The sequence below is a fragment of the Myripristis murdjan genome, chromosome 17 (assembly GCF_902150065.1).
Source record: "Myripristis murdjan chromosome 17, fMyrMur1.1, whole genome shotgun sequence".
NCBI lineage: Eukaryota > Metazoa > Chordata > Actinopteri > Holocentriformes > Holocentridae > Myripristis > Myripristis murdjan.
Window position 1 is genome coordinate 35,009,067 of NC_043996.1, and position 13,550 is coordinate 35,022,616.

The following is a 13,550-nucleotide window of genomic DNA, read 5'->3' on the forward strand; positions in this document are numbered from 1 at the left end:
TTAACATTAAAGACAGAATGAGAAGGATTTGTGAGGCGGGGAGCCGCCATCCAAACAGGCCCTGCCCCCACAACTATTATGATACGAATAAAAAAATGAGTTTTTAATTATCTTTTGATTTGATTTTGATTTGAAAGTTTTATTTTGAACAACAAAAAAGAGAAAATGAGCAAAAAAAAAAACAGACAATGAAAGATCATTGCTGGTCCATAGAGTAGAGTCCGTAGAGCAACGCCCCTCATGCAGTTCCAGTTGTGAAATTCATATTTTAATGAAACTCGATTTTGTTAGTGTGTGTGTGTGTGTGTGTAAATTTCAGTTGTTAGTCTCACATAAATAATAAATTATGACAGAAACATGCGATGACCAAGGAAAAAGCTCTGCCTACCCCAGGAGCGCCGGATTCACTAAAGAAGTCGGGGCCAAAAAGTGCCGAGTTGTGTTCAGCTCATTCACTGTGCCTCTATTCTGTGCACCTCATCCATGCCCCTATATTACAACACTTACGGTATAAAAAATAAAAAGACGTTCGGCTCATTCCCGTCAGATAGCTAACTTTACAGTGTGACATTGCATTGTTTAATGTGGTTTTCCTGTTCAACCACTAGATGGCAGCACCAGACATGAATTGTACACACAGTAGTATTTTTGGATAGCTATATCAAGTTAAATGCCTCAAATACAATAGACTCACATGCTTGATATTTAAATTTGGTCTGGGTGGTCCCAATTCTTTAATAGCCAGTTTATCTAGATTATTTCGACGACTGAATGGTAATTCAGTTGCTGCAGAGTTGCTGCAGTTCCTCACCATGTTCATCTTGCGGTCTCCCGCCCGACGCATCCGCGCGCTGCACGTATCGTCCGCGCACGCATCAGTGATTTTGCGTATGACGAAATCACGTTGGGGCAATTCTATTGGCTGAGGTACAGTACACTGTATGTGTTTGAATTGTGTGACGTCCTCTCTGATTGGATTAAAATGTAAATATTCTTCTCTTGTTTTATGTTTGTTTACTGCGGAGCAGCGGAGGGGCGGTAGAGAGAAAAATGAAACACACCAGGCCACGTTTTACTACATTGTGCGCTAGAAATATTTGAGTGTGAACCAGATATAATTTGAGTCGCTTTTTAAATAAATCATTTTTGTATAACTGTAGTCCTCCTTACAATCCGGTGCCAGGGTGAGGGCTTCCTGCTGCTGCTGGGGCAAAGCTCTCAAGTCGCACGCATTGGGGGTGAGACACACACATTCATCCCACTCACCTGTTCCCTCACACGCACCTGGATCTCATCCTGTTAATCACCTTCACCACTCTGCAGCCTATATTACCCCGGTTCAGCTCTCCATTCTTCGGCAGTTCATCCTGTACCAGGCGTGGTAACATCCCGGCTCTGACTTGTGATTTTTGCTCTGCTCTTTTGCAACTCGTTTTTGACTCTTGGCTTTTGGCTCTGTCTCTAGACCCTGCCTGCCCCCCCGTGCCCTGCCTGCCGCGTCCAGCCCCTCCAAGGAGCCTTCATCACCTTTTTGTTGTTGTGTTTTGCCACATTCTGTTTTTTTTTTTTTTTTTTTTTTGTATTAAAAGAATTGATTATTTCTTGATTATTCCGCATTGTGGGTTCAGTTTGTTTGAAGCTCAGGCTTAACATTTTTACTGTAAGTGTTGCAAGATAGAGACCTCTGATTGTGCTTAAAAATAATGTGGGAGGAGGGTAAAAGTGGGCACTTCCGGCACCATTGGCCTACACTCGTTGTCAGCAAAATGTGCGGCCAGTTGATCAGTGTCGTGTCCCATGTGATGCGAGGTCTCATTTGTCGCAGGTCACCTGGTTTCCTATAAAGCGACACAAGCCTCATGTGACTTGTCCCGTCGTGCTCGGGACACGCCTCCGAGCCTCGGCTTCAAACGTCCCAGCACTGCCAGTACTTTAAAATGTAGGTTACTCAATACAGTCAACTCCATAATCTGTGTCCAGCGTTCTGAAGTGCTCTGTTAAATTTTGTCATGTGTTTGATATGATAAGTATCATCTCTGTGACAGATGTTAAAATTTGCCGGCTCTGTGCTGTGAGCCAGTCAGGGTTTGGCTGCAGAGGGACCTTGTGTGTTTGTGTTATGATGGTGCACAATATGTAATAAATCTCCCAGAAGCAAATATAAAAAGGCTCTAGAAATGATCCCTGTGGAACCTCAGAGGTCAGTGGAGCAAAACCAAAACATGGTGTCCAACAGCAACAGCAAACTCTCTGCTCCATAGATATGAAGAGAGCCAGTTTAGAGCACAACGAAGTCCACACAGTCCTTGTTCAAATGTGACCTCTGCCCTCCTTTAATAGCCACTGCTGAGGAGCCCTTGAGCAAAGTGCTGAACCCCTGGTCAGGTCTGAATGTGACAAACTGGATCAGGGACAAATCCATTTTCAATGTTGAGTTCAGAGTTAAAGCAGAAGTTTGTGAATCTTTGGAAAGTGACAGACAGCACGTCTCATCTGTTGGACTCATTTCAACTGGAGGAGGAATCTAGGATACCGCCTCTTTCTACCTCAGTGGCTCAAATAAAGCAAAAGAAATCAACCTCTGACAGTCATGTTGGCAGCAACAGCAGAGAAACACATCATGAAGCCCAAATATGACACTTGTTCAATAATTTGGACGTGTTCACCTCAGCTGACACATTCAACAACACACACAGGTTTTTGTCACAGCACTTTTCACTGTGGGGGGCAGCAAGATCTTTGGCTCAGGCACCAGACTGTATGTAAGAGGTAAGAGGCAAAATTCATTTTTCCTTCATTTGTTTTCTTGTTGAAGTTGAAAATGTGGCTTTAGGTTTGTTTTCTGCTGCTTTAGACATTCCATGTCAGTCTGTCATCACTGGCAGACAATTCAATATGCAGCCATTCATACATGAAAAACTAAATGAGTGTGTGAAGAACGTTTGTTTGGCTGGATCATTTTCTTGTGCACCCTAACATCTTGAAAATGTGCCAAGTGATTAGAGAAAGTCAGCAGTGCTCCTCTAATTCCATTCTGTGTTATCACAGGCTGATATTCACTGTCTGGGACTCAATGATCATGATGGAGGAAAACTGCTTGTATTGATTGATATTCATACAGCCCATAATAACATAGTGTGTGTTGTTGGATGCTGAACTTCATGTATTAAGGATCAGTAAATGAAATGTGCTGCTGTTGGAAACTTGTGGCTGCTTTTCTTCTCTCTCTTCTCTCTCCTGAAAGAAATGGAGGCATGAAATTATAGATGAATTATTGTGGAGGCTTTTCCTGCTCGGCTCATTAGTCGACTATTTGTATCAAATCTACAATTAATCAAAGTCAGTCTCTGTGATGAACATGATTCTTCACAGTTTATTTCATCAAGCTCTGCTCTCAGCCTCAGCCCTTCAACGGGAAGACAAAACTTTTATTTGCTGCATTGTTTTCAATGGAAATTTTAATTATCAACTTGAGAATTTAATAAATAAATGAGAGCATAATATTTCTGCAGCCTGTTGTAAAATTATCAGTATTTTCTGGTTTCTTGTGTGATTTTCCCAGAGACAGTAGTAATCTCCTTCAGCCGTTGTTTCTCCGTGTGATTAGAAACTTGTGAAGGTTGTGTTCTCTCTGATCTGATTTGGCGAGGAGTTCCACAGTTCAGCTGCTTCAACTGAAAAAGCCGTCTTCCCAAACTGTGTTGATGTGTGTTTGATACAACAGCAGTACAATGTGCCAGCACTACAATGTCTTACTAACTGACTTTAATCTCAGATGTTTGCAGTCAAAGTAAACATTTGAAAATCAAATTCAGAATTGTCAGATTAAAGTTTGAGTTGTGACTTTTCCAAAAGCCAAACTGGATGAGGTGAAGTGGATGGTGACCAGCGCTCTGATGGGCTGTGACATACACCCAATAGAAAGAAATCGGCAAAAATCACTCAGAACCCTTGTTCCACTGTTATGATACCTTAAATCATAAATGAATACAATGACATGTTACATACATGGTAGTAAATATGTTTTATGTTCTGTTGATTAAAAAATATATTTCAGATGCTATTTGACTGTAAAGAGACTTTCTGGTTAAAAAAGGCTAAAAATGAAAATTAAAAATATGTATATTTATATGATACATGAAGGTGAATATATTAATATGTTTTAATATGTGATAATATTTTTTTGCCAATAGACAAGAAAATAAATATGATAGGACATACCGTATTTCACCAATTAATCGCCGGGTCGCAAATAGCCGCCTGGTTCTTTTAAACACTTCGGGTCTGCACCCATTTTGCGTATTAAACGCCCACCCGAATAACCGCCGGGGCAATTATTTGCATTATATTGAGGTAAACCCAAAATAAGGCTATTCACCTTATTTTTGCAGAAGTATTATTATTATTATTATTATTATTATTATTGTTATTATTAACCTTTATTTAACCAGGTAAATCCCACTGAGATTAAAAATCTCTTTTTCAAGGGAGACCTGGCCAAGACGGTCAGCAGCAAAAACACTAAGTTACAGACAGAGAAACAACAGAAAGAGTTAAAATCACAAGAGAAAATCACTACAAAACAAACAAACAAACAGACAGACAAACAAACAAACAGACAGACAAACAAACAAACAGACAAACAAACAAACAGATAAACAAACAAACAGACAAACAAAAAACATTACAACAACACAACAGTACAATACAAGCAAGTCAAAAGATGAATAAAACAGAGCTCTCGGGGAGACTAATATAAACACTGATGTGCTAAAAACAACGACATTCAATGGACCTCAATTCACGATCTCTCATTACTGATTTAAAAACAGTCATTGACACCAAGTCCTTTAGTTTCAGTTCACTCTGCAACAAATTCCACGTCGAGGGAGCAGAGGAACTGAAAGCCCTCTTCCCAATTTCAGTGCGGACATTTGGGACAGAGAGCAGAAAGACTTCCTGTGAACGCAGAGAGTACAATCCGGTGTTTTTCTGTGCAATGAGATCACATAGATAGGGCGGAAGCAGCTCAAGAATAGTCTTATAAATAAAAATGTACCAATGTGTGGACCTACGGGTCGCCAGAGCTGGCCAACCCACCCGAGCATATAATTCACAGTGGTGAGTAAGAGTTTTACAATTTGTAATGAACCTTAAGGATGCATGGTACACTGTGTCAACCATATGAAGACACTGGCCAGAGGCATGCATATATAAAACATCACCATAATCCAACACAGGTAAGAAGGTAGCAGCGACAAGACGCTTTTTTTTGTAAACAGTTAGCTGCACAATAACTTGCCGCACTTCCGTTTTCTGTCAAAATAAGAGAGCTAGCTAACGTTAGAAAAAAGGGTGTACTGTAATCTTAAATCGACCGACTATAAATATGTTGGACAGTAACTGTCATCACAATAATGGCCTGGTGCAGGTCTGTGTAAAAGGTCTGAGCCCAGACTGATCACAGGACAAGACACAGGCAAGTCAAAACAGGGTTTTCACACTGACTGTGACTGTGTGCCGCTTGTTGCTCTTGTCAAACCTCAGATCGTCCAGTTGTGCCGCCCAAAGTGAGCATCTACCCAGCGACCAGAGCCGACTCGAACAAGAACAGCTCCCTGCTGTGTCTGGCCACATCCATGTTTCCTCCTCAGGTCGAGTTCTCTTGGAGGACAAAGGACAACAAGAGGACAATTCCTGAGGGAGAGCGAGTGGAGCTCAGAGAGGAAGAGCACGCCGCCTCCATCGTGCTGATCGATCAGGAGGAGCTCATCACGTATCAATACATCTGCTCCGTCAAACACCAAGGGGGCACGGTGGAGGCCAAGATACCACCAGGTAATGAAGTTTGGCTGCTTGTGTTCAGCAGTGATTTAGCTTCATCTGGAAACACGTCCAACAAGCCAAGAGGAGCAGAGAAATGACACTTTTCCCTCCAACATGTCCCTCATGTTGTGTTTCAGAGCTTCCAGCGTCTGCAGCCTCCATCCCTCCAGTCACAGACACAGCAGAGCCGCCAGCCGGGGAGCAAAGTGACGGTAAGATCAGCTGCTGCCTTCGCTAATTCACTTCCATCAGCAGGTTGGACTGAAGTGCAGCAGCTTCCTGAAGACTGGAGGCTCAACATTTGCACAGCAGCATCTCACTTCTTCTTCTGCTGTCTGACAGTAACACTGTGAGCTCTGACAGCAGCTCTTCATACTCAACTGCTGCAATCATGTCAAGCATCAACATCTGCACCTTTGCATCGTATGTGGCTTTGCACATATTAGTTGCACATGATTCCCTTTGCACATCATTCAATTTCATTTGTGTTCCAGTTGCCAGTTACTTTACTTTCCCCTCATTTTTATCAGCCAGTTTTTATTTTGCCGTTCTTTCTATGTGTTTTATTCTGTGTGTGCTTGGTGCTTTGTGTCCTGCTGCTGTTGCACACACACACTCAGCATTTCACTGCACGTTGTGTGTGATCGTGTGTGTGGCCACGCACATTAGATGTGATGATAAATCCTGTGCATCAATGTGTGTGTGTGTGTGTGTGTGTGTGTGCGTGCGTGTGTGTGTGTGTGTGTGTGTGTGTGTGTGTGTGTGTGTGTGTGTGTGTGTGGTCTCCCAGTGTCCTTCCAGTTCCAGTGCAGGGTGAAGCTGCTCTCTCTGGTTTCCACAGTGATGATAGTGAAGAGCATGGTGTACTGCTGTGGACTCTCTCTCCTGATCATCCACAGAAACAAGGGACTTGCTGACTGACTGTCCTGCAGCGCCGCTTGATGATGTCATCACTGACTGTCCTACAGTGCCGCTTGATGATGTCATCACTGAGCGAAGTGTCATCAGTTAATTGCATTTCCTGTTTTGTTCAGTCGTTGGAAACGTTGTCACTTTATGTTTAACCCTTTGAAAGGCTTTTATTTTGGAAAGGCAATTTATTCTCAAAATTCACTTTTAGTATCGCCTGTTCATTTTCTTTTTGGTGGCAATTTTCTTGTTTTTTGTTTGTTACTTTTTTTTTTCCATTATTTCTGGTGACGATATTTTTTTGGATGCTAAATTTGCGATGTTTCAGAGTAATTGACTTAAAATATGATTGTATGAAATTATAATTGTACTTTTTGTTTTGTTGTAATTTTTTAATGAATTCTTTCTAATTCTTTGGACGTTTTCTTTGGTTCCTTCCAGTCTTTGGCTGATTTCTTGCTGATGAACTCGTCATATTTTCTCCGTGTTTTGGAAGGAGATCATGAGCTTTTGTTTATTGATAAAATCTGTTTTCCAGGTCAGGATCCATAACAAATGTTTACCCTCCTGGTTGTGAAATTCTCCTCTGAACAAAAACCAACATGAGATGAATTTTCTGTTCTGTTCTATCGACCTTTTCAATAAAGTGTCACATCACAGTGTGTGTGTGTTTGTGTCCTACGTGTATGATATATACATACATTTATTTTTGATTTTAATTATTGTTATTGCTATTAATTAATTAACCAATTCAAAAAAAAAAAAAAAAAAAAACATCTATATATATTTGTCCCTTTCTGTTTTCCTCTACTCCTCCTTTATGAATTATGAAAACATGAGTCAAGATTTTTTTCTTATGTGTTTTTACTCTTCTTAGGGCATGAACATTTTTGTGAATCTCCATACTTCTTTAAGATGCAGGACTGGTATTACCATGTCATTATACTGGTATTAATATGTTTTCAGCAACAAGAACTGACAGTCTCTGCATGAAGCTCAATGGAGGGGAGCAGCAGAGAGCATTCTAACAGCTGATATGCAATTCCACCATAGAAACCACTGCATTTAGGAGAAAATGACTTTTAACCAGCTGTCCACTGCAGTGACCGCCATGCACTCATACTTTGGCCAGCAGTTATCAGTGCATACCAACATGTATGCACTGATAACTGCCAGTGCATATATGTTGGTATATATATATGTATTTATAATTAGAGATATAGATATAATATATATATGAGAGTATGACTGCTGTGTGTTGAAGTGGGCGGTGGGCTTCCTGGAAGGGCTCTTGAGCAGAACCAAGAGGTGCAACAGTTGTTTTCTTGATATGAGAAACCACAGCTAACGGAGCGGAGGCTGCACAGAAGCTGCTGTGAAAGCCACAGCGCCTGTCTGGAACATTCTGTGTCCCCCAGCAGGAAGTCAAATGTTGATTCACTGTCAACACTGCAGCTTTGATGTGTCCTCACCGCTGAGCTGCACACAGCTGCTGCCACCACTGCTGCCTCTGCTGCTCTCATTATTATTACTGTCAGTATTAGCACTATCATTATAATCACTATTATTATTATCATTCTGATTATTATTATCAATCTTATTATCGCTATCATTATTATCAGTGTGATTGTTGTTGTCATAGCAACCACAGTTCGCTTTGTCGTTACTGCTGTTATCACCACTGCTATCACTATACAGCCCTGAGGAGACGTGCAGCCTGTCTGTCTGTCTGTCAGTCTGTCTGTCTGTCTCTGCTACTAATATTACTGTTATTACTACTACTACTACTAATACTACTGTGACTACTACTACTACTACTACTACTGCTTTTACTGCTACTACTGCTACAAATACTACTACTACTACATTAATGCTACTGTTACTACTACTACTGCTACTACTACAACTGTTACTACTACTACTGCTACTGGTACTACGACTGCTACTTTTACTACTACTACTACTACTGCAGTTACCAGTACTATTACTAATGTTACTACTACTACTACTACTACTGCTACTACTACTACTATTAGTGTTACTACTACTACTACTACTACTACTATTTGTACTACCACCATGACTAATAATAATAATAATAATAATACTGATGAAGTCAGTGAGCATTAGTAGAAACAGACAAATGAAAACAGTGAAAGTTCTGTGCAGGAACTGTTTTAATGGATGAGATTTCTTGGTGAAAACAGACAGAGCTGTGCTTCTAAAATCCATTCTGCATGTCCACACATCAAACATGTTCACTGCCAAACTCACAACCTGGACAAAGAAGGAAAACATGACATGAAGTTGTTATGATTTCTGTGTGTTTCATACAGGTGAACTGAGCTATGAGGCAGACTGACTGATTTTACATGTGATGGATGAAAACTGCTCTTTGAATCAGTTCCCAACAAAGCAAACACAACAGAAACACAGCGTCACCAAAACTGAAGCACATAAAGAGCAGCGCTGATTCAGAGCCTTTGACACCAGGAGTTTCCTGTTTGTTCTCTGTTGGAACCTTTAGAACAAGCAGCAGCAAGACCACAGAAGCATTTGGAGAGACGAGGAGCTCCATGACAGACAGCAGGAAGAGGAAGGCAGTGATGACATCATCAGGCGGCGCTGCAGGACAGTCAGTGATGACATCATCAAGCGGCGCTTCAGGACAGTCAGTCAGCAGGTCCCTTGTTTCTGTGGATGATCAGGAGAGAGAGTCCACAGCAGTACACCATGCTCTTCACTATCATCACTGTGGAAACCAGAGAGAGCAGCTTCACCCTGCACTGGAACTGGAAGGACACTGGGAGACCACACACACACACACACACAAACACACACACACACACACACACACACAGACACACTGAGGTTACTATAGTTGTGTAAAAACACAGTATGACTTCAGTTAGTTGTCATTTTTTTCCTAAAGTTTAGTTTTTATTTTTCTTTCCGTTAACCCAAATTGTTTTTCACAGCTTCTCTAACATCTTTTTCATGGCTGCTGTCTCTGCTCTGAAAGACATGTTGCTTTTCAGACAGACTCCAGACGCAGCGCATTCAAATCAACTTATTTTATACTATTTCTATGTTGGTATTTGGTAAATCACTGAGAGACTGAGATATTACAGCGACACAGCACACTTTACTAATCTACCCCACAGTTTGTTTCCTCATTACCTCCTTTTATCAGGGCCTCCACCGTGCCCCCTTGGTGTTTGACGGAGCAGATGTATTGATACGTGATGAGATCCTCCTGATCGATCAGCACGATGGAGGCGGCGTGCTCTTCCTCTCTGAGCTCCACTCGCTCTCCCTCAGGAATCCTCTTGTTCTCCTTTGTCCTCCAGGAGAACTGGACCAGAGGAGGAAACATGGATGTGGCCAGACACAGCAGTGAGCTCTTCCCCTTCAGGTCGGCTCTAGTCGCTGGGTAGATGCTCACTTTGGGCGGCACAACTGGACGATCTGAGGTTTGACAAGAGCAACGAGCGGCACACAGTCACACTCAGTGTGAAAACCCTGTTTTGACTTGCCTGTGTCTTGTCCTGTGATCAGTCTGGGCTCAGGAAGCTGCTGGATGCTGTGTCAGTCTTTGTGAGGCTCTCATCAAGTGGATTCAATGTTGCTCCAAGTTTTCCCCAAGAGTCGCTCCTGGCTCTGTTCTTGTTTTCTTCTTTACAATCTGGGTTAACAATCTGGATGACAAATGTACGTCTGTATGCAGATGACGCCCTCATCTATTCTTACAAATATCTGGCAGCTCTTATTGATGATGGACTTTCTTTTTTTTCAAAATCGGGGTAAAATACTAAAAACTATTCTCAGATATCATGTGGCAGAAAAATATATATTTACAATGTTTAACAAAAAAAATGTATCTGCTGTCATGTGGAAAATATATTTCCTAACATATTTATTTTTATTTTTCATTCATTTTTTTTAAAGGTTTTTTTTTTTTTTTTTTTTGGCATTTCTGCTTTATTTGACAGTCACAGTGGAGAGAGACAGGAAGGGCAGGGGAGAGAGAAGGGATGACCTGCAGCAAAGGACCTAATGTCGGTTTCTAACCCCGGTCACTGCGATCAGGACTGAGCCCTGTTACGCACTCTTTACAAATAAGCCACCGGTGCTCCCAATATATTTACAATGTTTAACAAAAGAAAATGAATCTGCTGTCGTTTGCAAAACATTTTTCCCTATCATATTTTTTTTGTCTCATAACAAAAATTATTTCAAATATTAAATCACATTTTAAAACATATTAATATATTCACCTTCATGTTTCATTAAATATACATCTTTTTTATGAGAACGTACAGATAATCAAAGGCAACTCTTCTTGTTCATAAAAAGCCTTTAATCAAAGTGGCTTACATGATAAAAAGCTCCAACATGTTTCGGCCAGAGCATGGCCTTCATCAGACTCTCCCTTCTGTACGTCTTTTTTATTTTAATTTTTATCCTTTCTTTAACCACAAAGTCTCTTTACAGAGACATACCATACTAAATATATTTTGTAATGCACGCAACATAAAACATATTTAGGTAACACTTGACAATAACAGTACAACAATTTACGTTAGTTAATGCCGTACTAAACATTAAGTAACAAGTAATAAACATTAAATAATAGTTAACTAACAGTTAACTAATGCTGTTCATGCTAAGGTATTAATTTATATGTTATTTAAGGGTTATTGTAGATATTATTAACATTAATAAATGCCATAATAATCATTAACTAACAGTTAATTAACCATTATGGCAATAACTAACGTTAAGTAACGTTAATTCTTGTACTGTTATTGTAAAGTGTTACCCATATTTACTATCATGTATGTAACATGTCATTGTTATCATATATGATTCAAGGTATCATAACAGAGGAACAAGGGTTCTGGGTGATTTTTGCAGATTTTTTGCGATTGGGTGTATGTCACAACCCATCAAAGCGCTGGTCACCGTCCACTTCATCTCATCCAGTTTGGCTTTTGGAAAAGTCACAACTCAAACTTTAATTTGACAATTCTGAATTTGATTTTCAAATTTTTACTATTGTTGCAAAGATCTGAGATTAAAGTCAGTTAGTAAGACATTGTAGTGCTGGCACATTGTACTGCTGTTGTATCAAACACACATCAACACAGTTTGGGAAGACGGCTTTTTCAGTTGAAGCAGCTGAACTGTGGAACTCCTCGCCAAATCAGATCAGAGAGAACACAACCTTCACAAGTTTCTAATCACACGGAGAAACAACGGCTGAAGGAGATTACTACTGTCTCTGGGAAAATCACACAAGAAACCAGAGAATACTGATATTTTTACAACAGGCTGCAGAAATATCATGCTCTCATTTATTTATTAAATTCTTGTGTTGGCAATTATAATTTCCATTGAAAACAATGCAGAGCAGAGCTTCATGAAATAAACTGTGAAGAATCATGTTCATCACAGAGACTGACTTTGATTAATTGTAGATTTGATACAAATAGTGGACTAATGAGCCAAACAGGAAAAGCCTCCACAATAATTCATCTCTAATTTCATGCCTTCATTTCTTTCAGGAGAGAGAAGAGAGAGAAGAAAAGCAGCCACAAGTTTCCAACAGCAGCACATTTCATTTACTGATCCTTAATACATGAAGTTCAGCATCCAGCAACACACACTATGTTATTATGGGCTGTATGAATATGAATCAATACAAGAAGTTTTCCTCCATCATGATTATTGAGTCCCAGACAGTGAATATCAGCCTGTGATAACACAGAATGGAATTAGAGGAGCACTGCTGACTTTCTCTAATCACTTGGCACATTTTCAAGATGTTAGGATGCACAAGAAAATGATCCAGCCAAACAAACGTTCTTCACACACTCATTTAGTTTTTCATGTATGAATGGCTGCATATTGAATTGTCTGCCAGTGATGACAGACTGACATGGAAAGTCTAAAACAGCAGAAAACAAACCTAAAGCCCCATTTTCAACTTTTACAAGAAAATGAATGACGGAAAATTGAATTTTGGGTCTTACCTGTTACAAACAGTCTGGTGCCTGAGCCAAAGTAGTCGCTGCTCCCCACAGTGAAAAGTGCTGTGACAAAAACCTGTGTGTGTTGTTGAATGTGTCAGCTGAGGTCAACACGTCCAAATTATTGAACAAGTGTCATATTTGGGCTTCATGATGTGTTTCTCTGCTGTTGCTGCCAACATGACTGTCAGAGGTTGATTTCTTTTGCTTTATTTGAGCCACTGAGGTAGAAAGAGGCGGTATCCTAGATTCCTCCTCCAGTTGAAATGAGTCCAACAGATGAGACGTGCTGTCTGTCACTTTCCAAAGATTCACAAACTTCTGCTTTAACTCTGATCTCAATGTTGAAAGTGGATTTGTCCCTGATCCAGTTTGTCACATTCAGACCTGACCAGGGGTTCAGCACTTTGCTCAACTTCTCCTCAGCAGTGGCTATTAAAGGAGGGCAGAGGTGACATTTGAACAAGGAGCATGTGGACTTTGTTGTGCTCTGAACTGGCTCTCTTCATATCTATGGAGCAGAGAGTTTGCTGTTGCTGTTGGAAACCATGTTCTGGTTTTGCTCCACTGACCTCTGAGGTTCCACAGGGATCAGTTCTAGAGCCTTTTTATATTTGCTTCTGGGAGATTTATTACATATTGTGTAGCATCGTAACACAAACACACAAGGTCCCTCTGCAGCCAAACTCTGACTGGCTCCTTTCTCACAGCACAGAGCCGGTGAATTTTAACATCTGTCACGGAGATGATACTTATTATATCAAACGCACAACAAAATTTAAC

The 13,550-nt window shown here is 40.5% G+C and overlaps 1 gene segment (V, D, J or C); it reads left to right on the plus strand.

Annotated features, from left to right (window-relative positions):
• Nucleotides 1-2,675: 2,675 nt before the first annotated feature.
• Nucleotides 2,676-6,961, plus strand: LOC115375420 (T-cell receptor beta-1 chain C region-like; the record flags this gene model as incomplete). The annotated part of the segment is given in 4 exon segments: nucleotides 2,676-2,769; nucleotides 5,548-5,838; nucleotides 5,964-6,038; nucleotides 6,617-6,961. Coding segments are annotated over 4 exon segments (591 nt in total), but the record flags the coding sequence as incomplete, so codon positions are not given.
• Nucleotides 6,962-13,550: the final 6,589 nt, after the last annotated feature.